General features: G+C 45.1%; 1 protein-coding gene across 1 annotated transcript in view; it reads right to left on the reverse strand.

The window, feature by feature from the left end:
• Positions 1–22,197, reverse strand: part of FHL1 (four and a half LIM domains 1) — a 78,212-nt gene extending 56,015 nt beyond the window's left edge. The window contains exon 1 of the mRNA XM_073641293.1: positions 22,049–22,197. Coding sequence (XP_073497394.1) covers positions 22,049–22,169 — 121 coding nt within the window. The 5' untranslated portion in view covers positions 22,170–22,197. The remainder of the gene's footprint in view (positions 1–22,048) is intronic.
• Between the last annotated feature and the right edge of the window lie 4,482 nt (positions 22,198–26,679).

Genomic DNA, 26,679 nt, shown 5'->3' on the forward strand with positions numbered 1-26,679 from the left:
ATCAGACCAAAGCACAGATTTCCACTGGTCTAATGTCCATTCCTTGTGTTCTTTAGCCCAAACAAGTCTCTTTTGCTTGTCGCCTGTCTGCCTGCCCTTAGCAGTGGTTTCCTAGCAGCTATTTTACCATGAAGGCCTGCTGCACAAAGTCTTCTCTTAACAGTTGTTGAAGAGATGTGTCGGCTGCTAGAACTCTGTGTGGCATTGACTTGGTCTCTAATCTGAGCTGATGTTAACCTGCGATTTCTGAGGATGGTGACTTGGATAAACTTATCCTCAGAAGCAGAGGTGACTTTTGGTCTTCCTTTCCTGGGGCGGTCCTCATGTGAGCCAGTTTCTTTGTAGCGCTTGATGGTTTTTGCAACTGCACTTGGGGACACTTTCAAAGTATTCCCAATTTTTTGCACTGACTGACCTTCACTTCTTAAAGTAATGATGGCCACTCGTTTTTCTTTACTTAGCTGCTTTTTTCTTGCCATAATACAAATTCTAACAGTCTATTCAGTAGGACTATCAGCTGTGTATCCACCAGACTTCTGTACAACACAACTGATGGTCCCAACCCCATTTATAAGGCAAGTAATCCCACTTATTAAACCTGACAGGGCACACCTGTGAAGTCAAAACCATTTCCGGTGACTTCCTCTTGAAGCTCATCAAGAGAATGCCAAGAGTGTGCAAAGCAGTCATCAAAGCAAAAGGTGGCTACTTTGAAGAACCTAGAATATAAGACATATTTTCAGTTGTTTCACACTTTTTTGATAAGTATATAATTCCACATGTGTTAAATCATAGTTTTGATGCCTTCAGTGTGAATGTACAATTTTCATAGTCATGAAAATACAGAAAAATCTTTAAATGAGAAGGTGTGTCCAAACTTTTGGTCTGTACTGTATTTCGTATTAAGACTTTTTAAAACATTATAAAACTTTCTTCAGGTATATAAAACATTTCTCATATCAAACATTTTTAGCAGGTTACAGTGCGATCTGTAACCGGGTGTCCATCTCACTGGAGAAGGTGCAATTTGAGCAACATGAGGGACCCGTCCAAAAACCCTCAACGTAGGCCCTGGGCGTAGCTGCAGGGCATAGGTGATCCGGTCGTTGGACCACGTCTTCGGCCACTCCAAACGGGTTTTTGTTCTGAGGTCTTTGTATATAAAACCAATAAGAGCCACTTTAATAAGTGCAAACTATTTACAGGTAAAGTTTTTGGCTGCTTACAGTCTTCAGCCTATCAGTCCATGTACCTTAACCGGGTACACTAAACAAATAAGCATAAACTTTTTAAACACACACTTTTAACTCTGCACTGCTGCTGTACCCTTCCGGGTAACTATATACACACATTTTTAAACAGGGAGTTCAATAGTGGTGCTCCCTCCTGGGAAACACCTGGTTGCTGCAGGCAGGCCCAGCCAGGTCATCAGCCTCAACCCGCAGAGGCATATCCTCCTCTACCCGATGCACACGGAGAGCGTACCAGCCCCATTCCCCTCTGTGCCTGGTGCAGGCGACCTTGTCACCAGGGTTGGTGTTGAAAGCGCCTGGGGAAGGAGGTTCCTGCAGGGGGACCAGGAATGGATCAGCGCCAGCGGCGTCCAGGACAGGGATATCGCTCCTACCTGCTCCCGCGATCGCTTCAGCTCGGCCCAACACCTCCTGGTCCAGAAGCAGTTCCGCCGGGGCTGGGGCGCAGCCGGTCACTTGCAGCGCCGACTGCTGCCGGGTCATCATCTTCTCCATGAGCTCCGCAATCCAGGCAGCAATTGCAGCTTGCTGGGCCTCCTCCATTCTCCTGCCCAGCTCCTGCACCTCATCTCGGAGGAATCCAGTATCCTCCAGGGACAGTTTCAACAGCATTCCCTCCAAGGTGAGGGATGATGCACTCCTTTGCAGGCCACAAGACGGAGCTTCAGGCTGACCTCTCTCCATCTTGCCTGCCGGGTGCGGTCTGTCTAGACTGCTGGAGACTCCTCCCTGTCTCCCAGGTTTCTTCTCTCGTTTCCCCTTTCTGGGGCGGTCCTATGGCTGCTTGCTGTCAGCCACACCCGGAGGCGGCTTCCCCAGACTGATGGACAGATCCAGGTATATGGCCACAGACGAATGGGGCGGGTTGCGCTTTTGGCGCCATTCTGGGACCCAGCCCACGATGGGAGGCTCTTTGTTGTCCTTGATAATGCACATAATGGCGCCCTTTCTTCTGGGGCGGGTGCCACATTCAGTATACAACACAGTCTCTAGGCGCACAATACCCGGTGATAACGGGTGGGTTCACATCCTGTTCGTGACACCAAGTATGACACGCCACCCGGGGCAGTGGGGTACTCGGTGCCGGGCCGGTCGTTGCTAGGGGAGATGTCACAGTGGCGGTGACCCGGTCCGTGACCCAGGGTGGTCAATAAAAGGGGATATTTACAGGGGAATTAAAAGTTCTTATATACAGTTCGTGACGCCACCTGTGGTATGCGGCTAAAGGGAGCCGCCACTGCGGAGCAGGTCCTCTGGAGCTGTTGTTAATGCAGCAGAGTTGGTTCAGCTCTCCACAGGCAGAGCTTAGCTCCAGGTCAGTGTAGATGTTGTAGATATTGAGGTAGCGGTTGTAGTGCAGTGTAGTGCAGGAGATGATGGAGCAGCAGTAATAATTCACAGAGACAGTGGGGATGCAGTCTTCCGGATTTACTCACAGTTCTCACTTTGCTCCTGGTTACAACTGCAGATCATAAGTTCCCACGTCGTGCTGCGTTCACCGGGCAGGGGTTCAGCCAACCCTCAGGTACCTCCGGAGTACATAACGGGATCCCCTTCTGTGTGTTCCTTCTGGCCGTCTCCCTGCACCTCACACCCAGTGTCCCAATCCAGTGACCGCGGACCTTGTCGGGCGACATCTTCTCTGTCCCCTGGGTCCTCTATGGCCACCTTTTCGGTGAGATAGATGTGGCTTTTGGCTGCAGCACCTGAAATGCTGCACCCTTCGGTTACCTAGTTGAATATTGCAATTCTCACTAATTAGGGGCCGGTCACCTCTGCGACCTGATCCCTCTACCGCCTGGTAGATTCGGGCGTACGGGTGGCCTCCAGCACTGCCCATACCTCTGGGATCCTTTCTTCACTCCTGGAGCCTTCTCTCTGCTCCCGTTCCTTCTTCCTCTCCTCCTGGGCCTCCTCACTCAGACCTGTGCTTCCCTGAGCAGAACTCCTGCAGAGCTCCTGCTCCCAACTCTTCCTCTGACTGGAACTGAACTGAATTCCTTCTAGATGGTTCCATCCCTTTTTATATCACTTCTTACTGAGCTCCCCTGAACTCCTTCCTCCACCCACACCCACTACATGGTTCCCCCCACTCCAGCCAGGGACAGGGCTCAGCAGAGGAGCAGCGCATCTTGCCCCTCCTGCCGGCCTGGAGTAGTGTAGTGTTGGATGCAGGTGTTAGGGTCCCGGGCAGTACTCTATCCTTACCTGAGAGTGAGATACCACACCTCTGAGTGAAATGCAGTACCTCTGTGGCGACTGAACCCACAGGGGCGCCACACATCCATTGCTCCTCGGCCTCACACCCCAAGGCACATACATGAGCATATAAAAAAATCGTTCCGTTTCATCCAGGACTTGTCATCCGTGTGCAATCTGTTTCTTTTTTTAAACAGCAGCAGATAATCATCATTTACAGTTTCCCATCTTACAGAATTGCAATGTATCCATCAGATATTATACTGTGTCTCCGTATGGCATCCATTTTTCACGCACCCATAGACTTGAATGGCTGAGTCTCATCCGAATTATGGAAGTAACTAGTGCATGCTGCGGATTTTTTCACATGCAGATTAGGTCAGTGAAAAAAAAAATCGTTCATCTGAACTTCCCCATTGTATAACATTGGTCTGAGTGTTGTCTGTCTTTTTTTTTTACATATAGCATTTAAATAACCGAAAATATGATTGTGTGAACGAGCCCTAATGTTGGGATCACTTCAGCAATACAAAAAAAAACAACTTAGAAAAGGAAAGATTTTAAGGACTACTTATAATTAGTAATTTGATAATGCATACTGACATCATTTGCCTTTAGGCCGGGGTCAGACGTTGTTAGAACAAGGCCAGTCACATCTGTTAATCGTGAACATGGCTGACTTAGTGTGCAGCTTCCCGTCTGCATCGCACACCTCATTGCTATTTCAAATACTATTTTGATCATTTTACAGCATGCTCTGATAGTCAAGTGGGGAAAAAAATTGCAGCATGCCATAAAATGAACGTAGGGTATTATCACAGCATGCTGTAAAAAAAATGTAGGTTGTCAGTGGGCAGTCTGCCGTGCTCAAGTGTAAGAGGGTGAGCCATGGAAGATGAGATTCCTCAGAGCTGTGCGGTATTTGTGACCGGACACTGACACTTATTGCCAAAAACGGGACCCTGCGGAACCAATAAGAGGGGGGAGTGTTTCGAGAAGGCCGAGTCTAGATGGAGCACCAGGTCAGGTGACATCCATGACGCAGTTCCCCGATATAAAAGGCAGGACAAGGCAGGAAAAGATTTGGCACCGAGAGAGAGAGCAGTAGGACATGTGCTCGGGAGGACACCGTGGCCGAGATACCGGGATGCATTTGCGAGACCAGACCAGCGGGCTGCTGTGTGCCCACGAGTGAGATCCAGACTGCGCCAGGCAAGATCCCTGAACCAGACCTAATCCGGAAGTGGACATCTGCGGAAGTGACCTGGAGGCGCGAGTGAACCGGGCCATTACTTCCGACATTGACGTACGATTCAGGCATCAGTCTGGTGTGGTGCAACCAATGGGACGGGGACCGGCCAGAGTGCGGGAGGCCCAGAGAGCATTGATTGACTTTGTGAAAAAGACTTGCGGCCTAGTGGGAAGAACCGGAGACCCCCGCTAGGGCCTAGAACATAAAGGGGATCGTTGTAGCGACACCCTTATTACTGTCAACATTGTGCTCATTGGAAACTAGATATATAACGTAGTGAAGTCGCGGTGCAAGACTTATAGTGCTTTGATAACAACTTTGCTATTATTGTATATTGAATATTGTACTCTGTAAATAACCTGCTCCCCATGATTTACTTTCTCTTCATATCACCCCCTTCCTACATTTGCACCTGGAGAATAAATATTAGGTTGGTTACTTCCGCCGTATCCTTGTCTGCGTGTTGCATCCAGTGACCTGTTCACACAAGAACAACATACTGATCAAAAATATGGCTATCTAAACGAGCCCTGAAGAAATATGGGATATATGTTGGGAAAATATGCAAAAGCCTTGAATGTCAAAAACATAAGACTAATAATATCACAGTAGACCCATTTTCTAATATATTGCAGAACACCCTTTACACGGTCTACAATGAGAATGGTAGGACACAGAGGTGGCAGGAGTAAAAGCGAGAACGGATTCTCATACAGAAGCAATAAAGCAGCTGCCGTAACGCTATTCACCATCGCCCCCTGCTGGATATAAAGGGAAAATTTCAAGTTGCTAATATGAAAACTACAGTCGGCTTTACAAGTGTCTAGACATATGGCAGCACATGTAACCACCGGTACTGTGATACCTCAGGATATACAATGGATGGGTTCATAGTGACGAAGATGTAACAACATGACTATCACATTGTGAGATCACGTGGGTTGAACTTCTGTTATTCTGTAGGAGAGCGTTATACATGATGCCAATGTGGTCGCTGGAAAAGAAAAACAGAGTAGGGCCGTATTCAGATATTCGTGAAACACGGTCAGAGTACAGACCGTACTTTCTGGACTGACTGCGTGCCTCCAGATCTGAACTCATCAGCCTCCTAGAAATGTCAGGAGTCCTAAAGTCATGGTCTGTACTTGGTCTGTGAATTCAGCACATTATTAATGTACCAAATCATTAACTTTAATCATGTGAACTGCCTCTTCAGAGAGGAAGAGGACTTAACCTCTAGCGACAGCTATTGGAAGTAGCAATCCTAAAAGTCACTATTAACCCTTTAACGGGTCTTTCCACGTGATTTAGGATAAAAGCCAAACCAGATTCTCCATTTGCAGATGTGTTTTAGGCTGTTTGCCCTTCATCAGTGCAAAGCAAGAGATCTAATTTTACTAGGTGAGAGGCCTCTGACTGGGGAACTAAGACCACGGCCCCTCTATCAGTATTTGGTCAGTATACGGTTAGTATTTTTTCTCAGGAGTGGGAGCCAAAACCAGGTGAGGAATAATCAGAGAAAATGTATAATAGAAACAACTGCCCCAATTCTGCATTTATCACCACTCCTGGTTTTGGCTCCCACTCCTGAGAAAAAAATACTGACCAAATACTGATAGTGGGGCCATGACCTAAGGAGTAATGTTCTCCTTGTGGAGAATGACAAGCCTGACATGGATGAGAATTTAACATATTTTATTAATATGCTGCTGTAAGGTGCCTGAGGGAGGTAGTTGTGGGCAAGCTACTGCTTCGGCTTACTCTGGCACCCTACCGACAACATGTGTCCCAGTTCCGGTGTGCTGCAGTGTGTGGGTGCATCACACCTACATCTGACCTATAGGCCTTCACTGGCTCCAGGCTTTCCTCTTCTAGAGTCTTTGCAGCAAACAAACCAGGAGACAAGGAATTAGTAAAAACAATCAAACTTTTACTTGACAGCTGGCAGTCTTTACAATCAGGCATATTGGATAGGACCCAACGGGTTATGGTCTTTCCCACAGGTCCCGGACACAACTTCAGCCCTAGTTCTCGGTATGAGTAGAGCATCCCTCTTGCTATCTCCTCTAGCACTAGGAATTCTTCTCCACCACTAGCAGTGCACCCGGATTCCATCACCTTTCGCTTCTAAGAGTCTGAGTCCATCTTTCCCTGCAGCTTCACAGGCTGAGTACGCCCAAGGGCCTTGACATCCATCTCCAGGTTCTCAGTCCAACAGATGGATTCGCACGTAAGGGTTCTTTGGCAATCCACTGCCCCAAGTAACAGGCTCACGTTGTCCCTAGCAGCCTATTGGCTGTGACCACTGCTGTCACTTGTCACTACTTCTCTAAACTTCCTTAACTTGGCACTAACTCTCAGTTCCCCCTCCCCAATCTAGGCCGGCCGTTAAAGTTAACCCTGTCTAGGCTAAACTGCAGCTCCAGAGGGTTTTACTTTCAGAAACATACATTAATATAAAAATACATTTAAACCCTTGGAATGTCCTATACTTCAAAAAAATATCCATAAGTAAATTGACAGGCTGATCTGTAACATATTAATTCTTTTTGCAAATTTTGACCATGTGTTTTCACCCTTTGCGATATTAAGCATGCAAATTTTGCAGCAGATTTATTACTATACACAGAAAGCCAAAACAGCATGCAGTTGCTTTGCTCTATGCCCAATGTCAGATTAGGCACGGAGAGACGCTTATATGCACAAAGTATTACTGCACCACTAAGAGTTTTTGGAAAACACATTACATCACATGCGTGGCTCATTTTCAGCAGCTGATATCATGCAGATCTATTGGGGTATGCAAATGAAAACAGGCATTTTGTCTGAACAGCAGAGAAACCTCAGGAGCGCTTGTGCAGCCATCTGGTTAAAATTCCTTCCCGAGTGAATGTAATCTAAATGGAACACGAGGTGCCTTTTCCTGCCACAGAGTCGGTGCCAAAAAAATTGTCAGCTTTCAGCAGTTTTCTCTCTCCTTCACCAAGTCAGAATTTTTACAAGTAGTTAAACCTTGACTAAACGTCACCCAAGCAAACATGTCAGACCTAATTTGGTAAAGAAAAATATGTTTCAAGGTACGAGCAGATTTTTTCTGCTCTTTTTCTATTGTATTTATATGAAACAATTATTAAATCCTCCAGCAGGGAGATAACAGGACCCATGGCGGTCCCTCAACACTGGTCTGGTTTCTCTCATTGAGGCAATCAGCTGTTATCGCCTGGGGAAAAAAAGTTGTCTTTGTATGTATTATTACATAGCAATACAAAAGATTGGCAGTCCATTTCGTGCATGGACTGTCAATCAAGCAAATTAGCTCAAAGTTGTCAGAGGCCTCCCAATTTTTCAACAGGCAAAATCGAGGCATTTAAACTCCACCTCCAGGAGGCCTCCAAAGCAGATGGGCCCACCAAGTTTAGGCAGGGTTTGCCTAAAATCTGCCCATTTTGTTTCAGTTTGCGGGATTGTCTTGCCAAAATCAGGACCATTGGCAAATGTGGACATCTCTATTATGACACGCATACTCATCCTCTCTGGGTCCAGCGCTGAGTCTTCGCTGCTCCCAATGTCTGGTATTGTCTGCAGCGCTAATGTCACATAGATACAACTGCAGCCAATCAGTGAGTTCAGCGACTCTGCCCAGGTTGACAGCAGAAGCCACTCCGATTCGCTGAGCTCACTGATTGTCTGCAGCGCTGTTGACTTGATGTTAGCACTGCAGACAATACCAGGCACCGGGAGCAGAGGCAGAGACTCAGCACTAAATTTGGGAAGGGTGAGTAAAGCGCAGTTTGTCTTTTTAAAACAAACTGTAGCCGGAAGACAGAGGTTTTCTAAAAACTGAAAACTCCTTTAATGCTAGTGTTACATGCATGCCGCCTAAGTTCAGATAGGGGCGAGACCGGTTACATTAATTCGTTGGAATCATGGGCGAACCGTTATTCCAGGCGACCATAGGCTGCAGCTTCTCTCAGGTACACGATAGAATCAGTTGCTGACCAGACACATATGACAAGAGTCTTCATAAACGGTAGAACAATAACATTTAATGAGGCACGGCCAGTGCAATGTAAAGGTCTCTTTGAGCAACAGGCTCCAGTAACAGTACAGTCTCCTTTGCAGCACAGCAGTATACAGTCTATTATCCAGTAGCACAGAGCACAGTACAGCACAGTGTTAATGCATACACAACCACAGGCTTTTCCTTTACAAGGACTCAATAATAAACAGTATTCTTTATCCTGCGTGGAGACAGAGGGGAGGGGGGGGGGGTTTGATGAGGGAGATGATGTCTATGACAGGCTTCCTTCCAGTCCTTATCTTTCTGCCTGATAATACTCTGCACTGTTAGCTCAGGAAGTCTATCTGACCTTTGTTTAGCTTCCCTCCTGACCTGAATTCTGTTCCCTTGCCTTCTGTGAGCTACAGATCATAAGCCACCTTTCTCTTTGGCTCTAGCCAGACAGTAAACTGTCTGCTAAGTGTCTCCTGTGACTGTGTTAACCCCTCTAGTTGCTGGATGCTTCTGAAGCACAACACTTCCTGTCCCCTGTGCTTGTGTTATTTCTAATAATTTCTTTTGAAGCAACAGCACTACTTGTGCATGTCACAATAGCTATAATAGAAAAATGTCTGAACACACCGTGTATTGGGCTCAAAAGCATTCAGAAGGCCCATGCTCTCTGCCCATTAATGAAAGAGCCTACTATAGGCATGTGGTCATCAGAATTAGAGAATGGAACAATTGAAGGTGGTGGGCCAGGCTGATGAATGTCTTCCTTCACATCATGTGGACATCCGCTATGTGCCACACTTACCTGGGGAAGATATGGTGGCGAATACACTAGGGGTAGGCCGGCTGGAGGAGGCAGTCTGATTCTCTGTGCAATGTTCTGTTTGGGTTCTGGCGATCATGTGGACGTGACACTTACCACCTACCGAAACATTGTTAGTTGCAGGGATGAAGGCGTTAATCCCTAGTGGCAGTGGCCTCTTTCAGCAGCATAATGTGCTGCAGAAACAGGTCCAAAATGGTTTGATAGAGAAAGGGAGAAAAAGCGCGCTATGTGAAGGACCTGATAGGTAGATGTGACGGAAACAGCCAAAAGGCCACTCACCTGTTGGAGTTGTGCACCCCTGCACAACTCCGGTGTTAGTGTGAGGATGGAAGGAGCAGGCACGTCTCACCGCAGGGTACAGGTGGCTTGACACACCACGTGCCGTGTGCAGCAGACCGCCGCTCGTGCTCACCGCTTCCAGGTTCCAAAATTGCAGGCCACTTGTCCGCCCACAGATCACGTGACTCAGGATCAGATGTGCATCACCACAGGTCCTGAAAGTTAGGAGAGTGCCGCAGGTCCTGAGTTGAGCAGCCAAAGGGGAATTTTATAGTGGTGGGATTTAAGAATGATTAACTAGAAGCTGCTCCTGCCTCTAACCCCCAAAGGGGGATTGAAAGTGGTCCAAATTAAATAAAAAAGCGGTCTATAGGGCGCTAAACGAATGAACACTAGAGGTGAAAAAAATTTTAGGGCTAAAAAATAAATTTAATGAGCCCTTTCCACCAGTGCAAAGGGCTCATTAAATTTATTTTTTAGCCCTAAAATTTTTTTCACCTCTAGTGTTCATTCGTTTAGCGCCCTATAGACCATTTTTTTTATTTAATTTGGACCAAAATGGTTTGATGGAACAAGACAAAGCGTCTAAGGTATTGACTAGGTCTTTAAATTCTCCTGATCTCAATCTGATCAAGCATATTAAATCTGATCCATGGACGGTCCGGCTCCCAATTTACCGGCTTTATTGGATTTGTTGCTAATGTCTCCGTGTCAGATGCCACAAGGACACCAGACGTTTTGTGGAACCTATGGCCGTGTCAGACCTGCTTTGGCGGTTCCATTACAGGAAAAAAAATAGTGCTATATGCTGTAGTATTTTTCTGACAAATGTGAACACAGCCTTTGTAAAGTTTATTTTTCAGGACTACGCTATAATATTCTAGCATTTATTTAAAGCAGAACTTGCACACCGGTATCATGTGCCTCTAGGAATCCTGATGGATTTTATTCTTACAAGCTGTGAACCAGTTAATGATGCACAAGCCCAGGATAAATGTTCTCCTGTGCAGCTCCTCTGATCATTCCGCTAAACACACAGATACACAGATGAGGTCACTCAGGAATGCAGCTCTGGAGCAACAGGAGTCAGAACAGCCTGGATGCTTTCATGAATTGCAAGGAATTTTTTTGCCTGAATTAGTTGAAAATCTTAGAATCCATATTTGGTTATAGTTCAACCTGAAGTATGAGCTTCTTATGGGGTGAAGCCGTTGAAGGTCTTGACCAGTTTCCAACTCTCGGCCAGAATGATTTTATAATGACAAGTCGTCTCCTTCCCAGCTCTTCAGCTACCATGCACACCTCATCACTGGCACGATAAAAGTAAAAAAAAAAAGAAAACTTTCCATTGTAGAATTTCCTGATTTCCAAGGTTAAGATTTGACTGAAATATATTGGGATAAAAAGACCATAAACTTGTAACAACAGTAAGCCCTTACTATGGAAGCACCGTCATCCAGGGGAGGACAGTGGATAGTGGACCTCTTACCCCCTTGAATTTAGAAAAGCTGCAAATATCTAGTAGCTTGTTCAGTACTCAGCAGGCCATGAATACTCAAGCTGCCACCAAGGAAATTTTTTCTACATGCTTTTATGGTCAAGTTTGTTTGCGAGTATAGGTGCTTTTCTTTGCTCAATAAATTGATTTTGCAATATTACACCACGGGTTTTAATCTATAGACAGCGTTTCTGCCACAAAGGATATAGTGAGTTTAAACGAACTTCTACGGGAAATTAATATTAATTTTAATTTCTATAGCACCAACATATTCTGCAGCACTTTACATTTTATAGGGGAATTGTACAGACAATAAGACATTACAGAATAACAATAATCACATAAATCAACAGATACCAGGAGGAGAGAAGGCCCTGCTCACAAGCCACAATCTATGAGGAAATAGGGGAGACACGAAAGGTGGATGATAACAATTGCTTGTGTTGTACGGTCAACCATCAGTGTAATAAATAGGGTATTCACATAACGCTGAATGAACCAGTACAGACACAGAAGTCTATTAAAGTGCATGTAGGGTGTGAACAGATGATACAAGGGTCCTGATTTGGAAGGGAATTTTGTATGGGAAAAACAGGGAAAGTTAGATAAGTGAGGTGAGGCGATACGCCAGTCTAAACAAATATGTTTTTAGGCCACGCTTAAAACTGTGGGTATTGGGGATTAATTGAAGCGTCCTGGGTAGTGCATTCCAAAGAATTGGTGCAGCATGTGAGAAGTTTTGGAGACGGGAATGGGAGGTTCTGATGATTGAGAATGTTAATCTTAGGTCATTAGCGGAATGGAGGGCACGGATAGGGTGGTAGACTGCAACGAGGGAGGAGATGCAGAGCGGTGCTGAAGCATAGAGTGCTTTGTGGGTGAGGGTGATGAGTTTATATTGAACGCTGTAGCGGATGGGCAACCAGTGCAATGACTGGCACAGGGTGAAGGCATCGGTGTAGCGGTTGGCGAGGAATATGATTCTGGCTGCTGCATTCAGGACAGATTGGAGAGGGGAGAGTTTAGTAAGAGGGAGACCGATTAGTAGATAGTTGCAACACTCAAGACGAGAATGAATAAGAGCTACAGTAAGAGTTTTTGCAGAGTTAAAAGGTAAGAAAGGTCGAGTTCTAGAAATGTTTTTGAGGTGTAGATGACATGAGCGAGTGAGTGATCGGATGTGAGGAGTGAAGGAAAGATCTGAATCAAGTATGACCTCAAGACAGCGGGCTTGTTGCTGGGGAGTAATGGTGGAGCTTCAGACGGAAATGGCAATATCGGGCACAGGTAGGTTAATGGGGGGAGGAAACACAAGGAGGTCAGTTTTGGACAGGTTCAGTTTCAGATAAAGAGAGGACATGATGTTAGAGACAGCAGAAAGACAATCACTGGTGTTTTGTAATAATTCAGGAGTGAGGTCAGGAGACGATGTGTATAATTGTGTGTCATCAGCATAGAGATGGTACTGAAAACCAAATCTGCTGATTGTTTGTCCAATAGGGGCAGTGTATAGAGAGAAGAGGAGGGGGCCTAGGACTGATCCTTGAGGAACCCCGATAGTAAGGGGAAAAGCAGAGGAAGAAGAGTCAGCAAAAGATACAGTGAAGGAGTGGTCAGAGAGATAGGAGGAGAACCAGGAGAGAACCGTGTCCTTGAGGCCAATAGTGCGGAGCATAGTGAGGAGGAGCTGGTGATCCACAGTGTCGAATGCTGCAGAGAGATCCAGGAGAATCAGCAGGGAGCAGTGACCTTTGGATTTGGCTGTTAGTAGATCATTAGAGACTTTAGTGAGGGCAGTTTCAGTGGAGTGAAAAGAGCGGAAACTGGATTGTATAGGGTCAAGAAGAGAGTTATCTGAGAGAAAGTGTATTAGACGGGAGTAGACCAGGCGTTCCAAGAGTTTAGAGATAAAGGGAAGATTCGAGACTGGTCTATAGTTAGCAGCTGTCTACTTTTCAGAACCAGTGCAAGGACAAAAAAAAACAAACAAAAAAAAACTTACCACCTGTGACTTTTTTCGGCACCAGAATATGGCATATAAGAGATGATCAATTCCCCCTTACTACTTCAATCTGTGCAGAAAGTAGCTGCACAACAATCTGATGAAACTATGCACAGTGGATACTTTCTTAATAAAAATATCTAAAAAGGTTACATTTACCAATGCCAGACAGTTTAGTCATTACTGCACCTACCTTCAGTGGAATATGTCTTAACTAGTTCCCAAATAGATTCCAAATAAAGGGATTTCTATAATGGTGTCCTGTTAGCTCATTGTGCAGCTGTGCACACCCCCATAACTCTATAGCAAAACATTTGGAAAGTGTCCTCTATTATCAAGTATGCTTCTTTTATCTATAATGCAGCTATGATGTGGGATCCTCGCTAAGGAGATGTCGTCAATATACCAGTTCTAAACACACAAAATTAACTTCTTTATTCCACCCTCATCTATTTTCTGGAAAGACACTGATATTATTTTTCCAGCAGACAGCAACAATCTTAGAAATGTGACAGTATCAGTTCCTGTGTAATAAACAGTCTATGAACTAGAGACGCCTCGGTAGTCATATATTGTGCTTCTCTTAATTTCTGTAAGTCAACACCACGACACAACACTTAAAGACTAATGTTTGCATCTTGTCAGCACAGGGTTCCAAGGACAGTACCTGCTATGTACCCTACCCCTGTAAGAAAGCGAACAGAGCGGCTACTCCTGTGAACATCCCGTTACAAGGCTGCAGAGAGATGATGTCAGAAAGAAACAAACAAAGAAAGGGGATTTACTTGTGATAAAAGATGTATTTAGATAACGCAACACTTAGTATTACTTATAACTCTGCAAAAATTCCACGCAAGTCAGCAGGAGTCTAAATATTCTTAAGGGGTTGTCAGGGATTTTTTATTATTAATGGCCAGTCCTGAATATAAGTGCGGCTGTGTGTTGGTATTGCAGCTTACATTATTCAGAGAAATGTTTTACTGATCAGTAGGGTCTCAAATCTTGTACCCTCATCACCATCCTGTGGATAGGAAATCACAATCATGCGTCTGCAGAGCTTTTTTAAAAAATGGAATTTTGAGCTTAAAGAGTATCTGTCAATGCTCACAAAAAATGAGCTGCATACCTTGTAAAAATCCCTAGGCTCCCATAATTATGCAGATCTTTTCTATTTTGCGCTGTGTTGCTCCATTGCAGAGATATTCACATTTGTTGCATTTGGAGCACAGTATGTGAAATCTCTGCTTGAAATCAAGCGTCTTCTCTGTTGACATAAGTTTTCACTTCTCTTTTCCAGACGCTGCCAATTATGGTCTGGCAGCGTCTGAGTCTGTAAGATCAGCTGCCGAGCTGTGATTGGAAGTATCTGGGTAGGAGGGAGGACTGAAAGTGTACACCCCCAGACAAGACTGGGGAAACTCCCAGATGGTCTGCAAACAGAGATTTCACATACTGCGCTCGAAAAGGAAAAAAATGGGAATATTTCTACACTGGAGCAATGCAGTACAAAATGGGGAAAAAAAAACATCAGGGGAACTCAGGTCTCCTACAGTATTTAATTTATGTAAGCAAGTGACAGGTCCCCTTAAGGGTACAACCAGACATAGCGTTTGTGTCACGGCCAAGATTCTCATGTGTCTCTAGGATTTCCAATTAACAATTCTTCAATTTTACAAGTGAGGCAGCTGTTCCCCCAAAAAATAAAAAATGCATACAAAGTACTATACTACCTGAACTACTATAAAATATCTTTAAAGGGTGATTCTCAAAAAAAGCCCAAGTTGTCCTGAATCAAATATAGCAGAGTTGCACATGCTCGGCTCTCCAGCTGTCCTATAGGCAGTAAATTCAGCAGATGTCCAAGACAGGGCTGCAGAGCGATATTCTTGATGTTCCAGAACCCGGATCAGCAAGATATCCCCTACTCTACAGAGGGGATAACTTCTTTTTTTGGGGAATAACCCTTCCAGAGGTGATCAGCAGAGATTTGTATCTCTCTCCCACTGTTAATGTGCTTCTGCAGCAGTAACTTAATTTATCACCCCTTACAATATATAATACACACGGCATGACTGTGACATAAAACAATCTTCTTTTTTCAGTGGTCTCCAGGGGTTAGTGTGTTTATTAACAGGATTAGTAGAGTCGTAGTTGCTGCAAATCCAGTTTATGAAAAAATACTCAGCTGCAACTTCATCAATGAAGGAGAACCTGACTGTCAATCACAGTTTATTATAGGTAGGAAAGGATGAGACGGAGAGGTGCAAAAAAAATAACAAAGGAACCTGGGACAGAAAATCTGGTTGTTCATGAAAGTCAATATGTGTAGGGATGTGTGTTCACAGGTTTTACCCACATAAATGCACAATTATTGCTGGCGTATGAAGTCTATGCTGATACTTAGAAGGAATTTCTGCTCACCAGTACATGACGGAGCCTTCCCTGTCTGCCAGCCAAAGTTGTGTAAAAGTGGGTTTGTTTATAGGACTTTAAAGCTCTATTCCCTATGGCCATTAGAAAAGTTGGCTCCAATACAATACCTCTACAGTCAAACGCAACGTAATGCCCTGTCATAAAAAAGCTATTACCTCTACCTGTTAGTTTTACTGTTTAGTACAAATGGTTTTATGATGCGATAGCACAATTTAGCAGAATGTGTTATAAAGTAACCCTCGATTTAACTTTTATTTTTCATAAATCAATTGTTCAAGTGAATATATGAATTTCTGGAATATATGTTTTCAGAGAAAGGAGCTTTTTTTTTCTCCTCCTGGACTGATTGTTCACTCTCAATACGTGGGAAAAAATCTGTATTCACTGAATGAACACATTTTCATATTACTGAGGAATGAGATGATAGTTGCAGCTTATGATATTCTATGGAGAAAGATGGATGGATGGATGGAGGAGAAAGATATAAGATTAAGCACCAGCATAAACCTTCAGTCCAGACAGATGTAGACTTAAAGAGTACCTGTCAGCGGGTCAAAAGCGGCCGATATTTGCTCTTATTTTACTCCCCGAAGTATTCCAGTTTTTGTTTGTTTCTTTCTTTTTTAATCCGCCATACAGTTACCCAAGGGTTGGGTAAAGACCATAAACATTAACACAACATAAAATTACCTATATCTCTGGAACTGTATAGAGAATTAAAGAACAAAATTGCAAAATCAGTGGAGCAGCAGGAACAAAATAATAGCTAAAAGTGGCCACTCTTGACATGGTGACAAATCACCTTTAAAGGGAACTTGTCAGGTCCCCCGTCCCACAGAACCACCAGCAGTTGGGTCTGCATAGCTAAATTCCCTGCCTAAGGCTATTTTCACACGTTGTGTTTTTGCTGCATTTTTTTCTGCAGGGAAAACCTGCTCTCTCTGCAGTAAAGAAGCGACTTCAAAAAAGCACGTTTTGCTGAGTATTCGCTGCATTTTTGCTGCGTTTTATTGTCTCTGTCGCATGCTGATAAAGTTTAGTGTCCTCAAAAAAAACAAAGATACAACTGCCGCAGGTTTTGGCACCAAAACGACAGCAAAACCTGATACCTGCGGGGTTTTTTTGCTGCATTTTTGCACTTACTCATTGCTTTCCATGGGTAAAAAAAACTCTGAAAGAAGTGACATGCTGCAGTTTGCAAAAAGGCAGCAGTTTTCCAAATCATTCAGGAAAAAACAACAGCAACGTGTGTGCATGAGATTTCGGAAATCTCATAGCTTTTGGTGGTGCTGTAAAAGGCAGCTTAAAATTTGCATAAAAAACGCAGCAAAAACACAACGTGTGAACACATGCATTGATCCTCTGAAGCCGGGTGTATGTATAGCGCTGCGATGATGACGGCACTTGTAAGTCATGTTATCACGCCCACAGGGGTGTTATAACATGCTAAGTGGGCCGGGAAGTCTGGGGACACTAACGCCACCTCGACTAGTCAAAGGCCTCATTTACATATCATAAACGGTCTTTAGAAATACTTTTTCTAGAGATCTGTTTGTATGTAATGAAATACATGGACTGTTAGGCAGAGTGTTTATATCTGCAGACCCAACTGCTGGTGGTTCTGGGGGCGCGGGGGACCTGACAGGTCTCCTTTAAGGATAAGTGCACACAAGGTCTTTTTAAGGCGATTCCACTCTGAAAACAACTTTAAAAAGCAGTAAATGCTCAAAACAATGAACTTATTCATTTGTATATAAAAACAACTCGCTGTTCCCATGTTCACTCTTTTGAGCGTCTTGTAACTGCTTCAGGTTTTGAAAGACCCCAAGATGTTAAAAGAAGTGACCTGACCATTCTTCAGGAGTTCTCTTCTCTGAAGACGCTCTATATTTTATAAAATAAAGCTCAAAAGACATCGGAAAACGCCAGGTCTTCTTTTTGAGTGTTTTGCCAATGTTTTTGCTTAATAAACATCAATAAATCATTTGGGCCTAATTCACAATCAGCAACACCAAAATAACAAAAGCAACAACCAACTACATGGCCCAAGTTGAGAATTGCCAAGACTTTATTGAAGACATATAAAAGACACAAATGCACAAAAATGAATAAAAACAAGGCGCTCCACAGATGATAAAGAGGTGGAGCACCTGGACCTAGATAATGTATAAAGTAACCAATATATCATTCATGTAGCTCCAACAGGTAAATATATAACAACCAGTATAAGGTATGATAGAGCTTTACATATTATATTAGTTAGGCAGCATAAAATACATAGATGGCAAACCACATATTAAGAGTTAATAACTATAAATACATGAATGCATAGAGTAGTTCCATCTCAACATGAATAAATATAGATAAGTAACTATTTTGTACACAATGTCCAAGTAAAGCTGCATATATAAATAAATAATTCCTATAAAGACTACCCAATATAATCATTGAAAATAGCTATAATTACCAAGGAGCGTAGGTCAAAGGTCCAGGCACCCACCACGCACCCGATGCACGTTTCACCCCTGGACGAAGCATTTCCTGTGAAAAACGCGCGTCGGGTGTGTGGTGGGTGCCTGGACCTTTGACCTATGCTCCTTGGTAATTATAGCTATTTTCAATGATTATATTGGGTAGTCTTTATTCCACCTCTGTATCATCTGTGGAGTGCCTTGTTTTTATTCATTTTTGTGCATTTGTGTCTTTTATATGTCTTCAATAAAGTCTCGGCAATTCTCAACTTGGGCCATGTAGTTGGTTGTTGCTTTTGTTATTTTGGTGTTGCCAATGTTTTTGCTTTAAAAACCACTAATAGTGAAAAATGCATGTAAAAAAAAAAAAAAGACACCCTATAAATGTTGGAAAAATGCCCAAAAAGATATATGATAAAAAAAGATGCTTTAAAAAAAAAACGCCAGAGTTTCCTGAAGTGTCTTCTGTTGAAAAGCCCAACAGGATCACAAGATTGAAAAGACTTTAAGGCCACGGCCCCTCTATCAGTATTTGGTCAGTATTTTTTCTCAGGAGTGGGAGCCGAAACCAGGTGAGGAACAATCAGAGAAAAGGTATAAGGCTATGTGCCCACGATGCAGAAATGAAGCAGAAAATTTCTGCAGCGTTTCTGCATCTCCCTTGCCAGAAAAAACGCATGCGTATTGTGCATGCGTTTTTCCTGCAGAATACATGCGGATTCACATGCGTTTCGGCATGCGGACTGACAAGCGCTTTCCAGGCGATAGCATCACTTGGAAAGTGCTTGACAACTAGGTCACACTGTATAAATCCATGCAAACGGCATGGATTTATATAGTGTGACCATCGAGACAGCCTGCGGTCACATGACCGCGACGTCATCTCAGGTCCTGGAAGGTAAGCGCTGCAGGGGCCGCCGGACAGGTGAATATAAACTTTATTTATTATTTTATTCTTTTTTTTACAGGTACATTGGTACCCAGGTCTGGATGAGAGTCTTCTCTCCTCCAGAACTGGGTACCATCCGCACATTGAACCGCATATAATCCGCGTGTACAAATGTACAGACACGGATTCTATGCGTCTCAATGCAAGTCAATGGCGGCGCTTCCGAAAAATTAATGAACATGCTGCGGATTTATGAGCGCTGCAGAAACGCTGTGGAAAAATCCGCAGCATGTGCATTGACATTGCGGAATGCCATTGGGGACCATGGGGTGCGGATTACCAAGCGTTTTTGATGCGTTTTCGCTGTGGAAATTCCACGGCGGAAACGCATGAAAAACGCATCGTGTGCACGCAGCCTAATAGAAACAAGTCACCAATTCTGCATTTATCACCCACTTCTGGTTTTGGCTCCCACTCCTGAGAAAAAATACTGACCGAATACGGACCAAATACTGATAGTGGAGCCGTGGCCTGAGGCTTCTTTCAGACATCCCATTTTTTTTGCATACAAGAAAATCGGACCAATTATTCTGATCAGACTCTGATCAGAGTGTGGAACGAGTGTCACCCAATTTTCTCGTACGTCAAGAAATTTAAAAAAAAAAATTTCTCCAGCTTCCCCATTCTGACAGTCCGTGACAATCAGACCACACTTGGAAGTCATCCAAGTGCAATCTGATTTTTTTCACGGACCCATTGACTTGCATTACTGATTTTGATGTGACCTTTGCATCAAAATCAGACAGGTGTCCAATATTTTCCAAGGACCACGCAGTCCTAGAAAAAAGTCAGACATGTGAATGGCCCCATAATGTATCACAGGTATGAGTGAAAAACACTGATAGCTCTCGTACGCAAAAATCAGACGTCTGAACGAGGCCTAATAATGAGAAATTGGAACACAAAATATAGTGGAAAGTTGATTAGTTTGCATTTATGCACAAATCAAACTTTATTAATATAAAATTGGCTGACTCGTGTAATGCTCCCGCTGGCCTGAGGGGGATATGAAACTCCGCTACAGTCCTGAATATCAGTCAGCAGGATAATGGCTGTCCTTCAGACCTGTCGGCAGTAGTCTGTATGCAGTAACTGATGCACAGCGCCAGTGTGACAGCAGTATTAGGGGACAGGAGGACACACACTTCAGCGCTCTCATCCATTCATTTTAATAAAAAAAGTTACTTTTCTTTTAAATAACGAACAATATGGCAACTGCTTTCAGAAACACAATGTGCGCTCATAATGTTACTCAGCCCCAGAGTAGATGTTCTGTTGTCTAAAGTTATTTTTTCAGAGGGTAGCAGCGGATAATGGTAGATACAGCAGTGATGATGAGGATATTAATAACTGCAGCAATATAATGAAGCGTACAAGTATTTTACAAGCCACTGACACAGGTGTGTATTGTGGCAGCAGCTTAATGAGAGACGGGTTCTTCTCTGTTGTTGCAAACACAATAACGCTGGGGCTAGATGGCGTCAGGCTGCACAACCAAACATCGCTCTGTGCAGCTGCTTCATCGCAGCGTAATACAGGTGAATGAGGTCGTAATGCGACCCCCTAGGGCGCCACTTCTGAAATAAGCAAGTCGCAAAAAGTCCAACTGTTTCCAAAGTTTTGTTTTTTGCTTGTCGCCGGCCCCCAGGGATCACAAGCTGACCCCACTCACCTGCATTAAGCAGTAATGTAGCAGCTGCACAGTGTGATCTGTGGCAGCGCCACCTGTGTCACGGTCGAGGTTTCTGTCTAGTTGCAGCCTAAGGCTGGGACCCACACAAGAGTATTTTCTTTCACCTGAGAGATTTGGGCTGATTGTGCTAATCACTCTTATCAGAGTTGTATCACTCTGTAATCTGATTTTCTCAGATGTGGAGAAATGAAAAAAAAAAAAAAATGTCTCCATCTTCCCAATTCTGAGATGTCATCTGAGTGCAGTCTTACATTTCCACTCAATGACTTGCACGGCCGAGTGCGATCTGAATATCGGATGTAAATCGTGCATGCTGCTACTTTTTCCCAGGACAGACTCTGTCCAAGGAAAAGAAATAAAAAAATTGAACGCATGCATTGGTCCGAGTGCGACCCAAGATTTTGTCGGATTGCACTTGGACCAAAAATATAGTGGCTTGCGCTAGCCTTAAGGGTATGTGCACACGGCATCTTTAAGACGCCGGCGGAACCACTGAATTTTCCAAGATGAAAATGCTTCAGGAAAACGCAGTCATTTTTCTGAAGAGTTTTCACGAACCTCTACAGTCGTATTGGTGTCTTTACTCTGTACTTTAACCTGTATAGAGCATTCGGCATCCAAACAAAGCCACCCAAAGACAGGACATCAGGTTATGTGCACATGTTATTTTCCGAAAAAGTGCCACAAAACATGAACCTCACGCACAGTAATGTCAAAACAGCAATCTTCAGGCGACTTCATTTGGATGCCGCAGACTCTATAAACTTGACAGTATAGAGCAAAGTTGCCAGCGGCGGAGCGGCTGCAAAAACGACTAAAAAGAAGCTGACGAAGACTCTTCAGGAAAATAACCGCCGGCATCTCAAAGACGTCGTGTGCACATACTCTTAGAGGTAAATACATTTTACGCCCAAATTCCGATTCAACAATTCACCAAAAATGTCATGCCTCCACAGTTGTTGTACCTACTGGAGATTCTCTCAACAGTCTGTTGTTTCTTACAACTGCTCAAAAAGTTTGGAGCTTAGATTTAGTCTGAAACCTCAGGAAGAGAAAATTCTTAAAAAGACTACAACAAAGAAAATGATGCAGAGGATGTGCCAGAGTGCAGGGTGATCTCTATGCATTAAAGGGTTAAAACTATTTGCAAAATGCCTAATGGTGTAAAGAGACAAACTTACTGTGTGCTGCCTGCTCCAAGGAGAGAGAGAGAGTGAGTGACAGGCAGCTGCCTGTGTGACAGAGGGAACTACACCACCGCCCCCTTCTGGTGAATGGGGGGTACTGGAACAACTGCTGCATTCTTCCTCTGCCCCAATGGGAAGGAGCAGTGGTAGTAAAAATGGAGTGACATTACAGAGTACAATGCCTTATTACATCTGGAGAAAAGGGGCATGTATGTAATAAATGCACTGATAAATATAAGTTCTCTTTATTATGTAATATATAGCTGGCCCCTGTATTCTTCATGGATTGTAGGGGTCCTGTTACAAAAACATTCACTGTTCCCATAATTAAAGTGTCCGGACCACTCTCAGACTGGGACTGACCCATGGAGGAGCAGGTGAAATCCCTGGTGGGCCCCTGTGCAGGAGCAGTGCTTATGCAAATTGCCTCTCCGGATAGGAAGAGGACTAAAACTCTAGCGCCACCTATTGGAAGTAGCAATCCTAAAAGTTAATAACGACCCTTTAACGAACCTTGCCACATGACTTAGGATAAAAGCCAAACCAAAATCTTAATTTGCAGACATGTGTTTCGGGGTGTCACCCCCTCCTCAGTGCAAAGTTTGGCACATTATACTAGGTGCACTATATACAGACAGAAGTAGCGATCAGCTCCTCGTCTTTTATCTACTAAAGTGCCCGGCTTGTTCGTGTATAGAGGCACAGGCTGCTCTGAGGACACAATGTCAGCACCAGGTCTGCATTCGGTTCACTTTCTACAAGAACTTGCAGAATAACGTCCGGCTCCTCTGGATTTAATGAGATTCTGCCGCTGCTGTTTTGGATTAACATACCCAACAAAACTAGAATTTCCATTTATTTCCTGCTCTTGTTTATACAAAGAGGAAGCGAACTACATCACATATTGGACAATATCTGATAAATGAGACCCAGTCTGACAAAAGCACATTCCACCAAAAGAATAAGACTGTGTACACACAGGAGATGACCCGCGTCCCAGTGGAAATGGAGTCTGAAGTACTACAACTACACCTACAATACAAGTGGCTACAAAATGTCCTTAGTGTAATTTACATTTCAGACACTAAGTACTCGTAGCGGTGCACTTTGCCATCATGTGAATTTCCACTGCTTCCCTCCTGCAAAGGGGAAGGTTCAGCAAAATCTGCAGCAATAAATATGTATATTTCTCCCCTTGTATTTCAAAGGGTGAAATACCCATTGGCATTGGCAGCATGAATTTACCTCCATAGATCTGCTCAATTTACTCTGCAGATATTCTATGCAGCATGTGTAAGGCTGGTGGACTATACTGTCACGTTCCTACCCCTGAAGACACCAATCGCCTCATGTAGATAATGTCAGGTGTTTTATACATATAATGTGTTATGTGACATGTGAACTAGGTACTGCTGTACATTGTGAATAGACTGTGATATGGTAGTGATAGTAAACAGCATAGGGTAAAGATATAGATTAGGATCTAGGACATAAGGACAATAGGCTTAATACATACGGTTAAAGGTGTAGGATAAGGTACAGTTAATGTTTGGGACAAGCCCAAAGTGGGAGGGGTGGTTGCTAGTGAAAAGCAGGCACTTCCTGATAGTTAGTCAGATAGGGAAGTACAGTAGCCAAGGTCAAGTTCAAGTGTAGTGGGCTGCCATGGCAGTGGGAGGCCTTACTAGTATCCCTTGCGGATGTTCCTGCAACTTCCAAAGCTCAAGGCTCGGTACAGGTACTAGGAGGAGTGCCTTATCCTCTGGCATACAAGGGACGATGAACGTGGAACCGTGAGAAGGGAATGTAACGGATCCCGGGTGCACTGCGGGACTGGACAGGAGGTTCCAGAGACAGACAAGAATAGGCAACGTAGGGATAGTCGAGGAGGAATGGATAGTAATGTTGGAAACAGACTGAGTTAAGGAAACAAGGAACAAGAAGTGTTGTGCCCGATACTGCGTGTTAAAATAAGATGAGCTTGAACTGTTCAGTAAACTGTTGTTGGTTAATACAAACTTGTGTCCCCTGAGTTATTTGCGGCAGCTCCAGAAGATGGAGGCCTGGAAACAGCTGAGGTCTCTGGCCTACAAGTGAGTGGGATCCACTCCACACGGGGCAGAACACTGGGACTGGGACACGATTTTCCTATAAAGAGACGGGGCGATGTGAAGCAGCAGCTCAGTCATGGCTACCGCCTGCAGTCGCTTTACACATGTGCATGAGATTTCTAAACACAGATAATCTGCTGCACTTACACTGAGGCAAATATCAAAAGACTGACCATCACTTCCAAACAGAAAACTGGTGTGTACAGGTGCTTACTAAGAGTAGCCATCTCCGTATATAACCAACAAATAAAGTAGCACTCTGTAGCGCTATAGCATGCAAACATGAAATACCGTATATGAAATGTGAACTGCATTACTGCTCTAGCTGTCGTGTACACATGAATTGACCAGTTTATGCGCTAAGTATTCTCAATTGTTCCTATTTTCTAGAGCAGTAATGCAGTTCAAATTTCATGTTTGCATACTATAGCGCTACAGAGTGCTACTTTATTTGTTAGTTATATATGGAGATGGCTACTCTTAGTAAGCACTAGTGATGAGCGAGTATGTTCTGTTAACCCTTTCGGCAAGCATGCTCGGGTGCTCGCTGAGCATCTTCAGCGTGCTCGGGTGTTATTGTGGTGCCCCTGAGGGTTCAGTCGCCACAGAGGTACTGCACCTCACCCAGAGGTGTGGTGTCTCCCTTCTCTCAGGTAAGGAGGGAGTGCTGCATGAAACCCCAAAACATCTGCATCCAACACTACACTGCTCCAGGCCGGCTGGAGGGGCAACATGCAGAGCGCAGCTGCTGAGCCCTGTCCCTGGCTGGAGTGGGGGGAACCCAAAGGTAGGGGGAACCAGTAGTGGGTGTGGATGGAGGAAGTAGTTAGAGGGAGCACTTTAGTAGGAGTATAAATAGGGAAGCCATCCTAGGGTGGCAGGCTCAGTTCTAGGGAGCAGTTCAGAAGAACATCTCGGGACAATTCAGAAGAACAGTCCGGGAGCAGAGTCTCATTAGGAGCTCTGCTTCACAAGTAGGGCCAGGTCAGAAGGCCCAGGAGGGGAGCAGGGAGTAGGCTCCGTTCTAGAGAGGATCCCAGGGGGTACGGCGCGTGCAGGACGGCACCCGTACGCCCCGCATCTGTCAAAAGACAGAGGGATCGCAGCCGCATGCTAGTCCCCTGAGGGTCAAGCAAGTCTGTGTAACTCCGACGGACAGGAGGGACTTCAGAGTACCCGAACAGGACTGAGAGTGGGCAGCGCAGAGCAGGAGGGAGAAGGACCTAGTGTGAAGACGGTCAAAATAGGAACACGAGAAAGTGGGGTTCTGCCAGGTATTCCCAAGCTGCCTGAGGAAGGATTGAACCCCTGCCCGGTGAACGCAGCGCGACTCGGGAGGCCTTAACCTGTACAGTGCACCTGTGGACTGCCTTAACAACTGTGAGTAAAGACACGGATGACTGTACTGCACCGCCTCTGTCCAATTATTTCGTCCGCGCCATCATTCCCTCCCTGCAGTACAACGCCCAGTGCAACCACCATTCACTTTCACTGCCCTGAGGCCTGCTCCACCTGTGGGGAGCCGTCCCATCACTAGCTGCCCTAACATCTGCCTCAGAGGACTGTTGCAGCGCTGGTGATCCTCACCAGAAACCACAGGTGGCGTCACGAACTTTCCAAATCCCCTAGAAATCCCCCTTTTGACTGACCGCCCTGGGTCACGGACCGGGCCACCCACTGTGATATCCCCCGCCAACCGGCGTCCAGAGACCCGTCTGCCGAGTACCCCATGGCCCTGGGGGCGCGTCAGATCTGGCGTCAAGAACAGGATGCGTGACCAGCCCGTACCGGCGGGTGAAGTGTGCCTAAAGAATTGTATGATGTTACTGGATGTGGCACCCGTCCCAGAAGAACGGGCGCCATTATGTGCGTGATCAAAGACAACAGTATGGAACCTCCCATCGTGGGCCGGGTCCCAGAATGGCGCCAAAAGCATACCCTGCCTCTTGCAACAGTGACTGTCCGGATAGATGTGTCCGTCAAGGGAGGGAGGCCGTCACAGGGAGTGACCAACAGCAGATGGCCATGGGACCGCCCCCAAAAGAAGAGAGAAGGCGGAGGAAAGGAATGGAGACAGGGTGTGGTCTCGACCCGTCTAGCCAGACTGCACCCGGCAGCCAGAATGGAAGGAAGCAAGAGTCTAGCCTCTGCTTCTGGCCTGCCGCAGCATCAAGTCACCCCCCTCACCATAGAGGGAGAAGTGGAAAAATTGTCCCCGGAGGACGTGGAGTTCCTCCAGAGCGAGGTCCTCGAGCTGGGCAAACAGGTGGAGCAAGCCCAGCAGGCATCGGTCGCAAGGTGGAGAAGCGAGCTTCAGGAAAAATTGGCGGCACGGCGGAAGGTGACACCGCATGCCAGCCGCCGCACCCCAGCCCCGGCGGAGCCCGCGGAGGACCAGGAGGCCGTATGGAGTACAGGAGCAGGTAGGAGAGAATCCCCAGTCCCGGGCGCTGCCAGCGCTGACCTACTCCTGGGCCTCTTCCCCCAGCCCTTGTCGTATCCTGCCGTACCCTG

The sequence above is a fragment of the Phyllobates terribilis genome, unplaced genomic scaffold (genome assembly GCF_046119375.1).
Source record: "Phyllobates terribilis strain yellow unplaced genomic scaffold, ASM4611937v1 Scaffold_7__3_contigs__length_470593459, whole genome shotgun sequence".
In the NCBI taxonomy this organism is placed as follows: Eukaryota; Metazoa; Chordata; class Amphibia; order Anura; family Dendrobatidae; genus Phyllobates; species Phyllobates terribilis.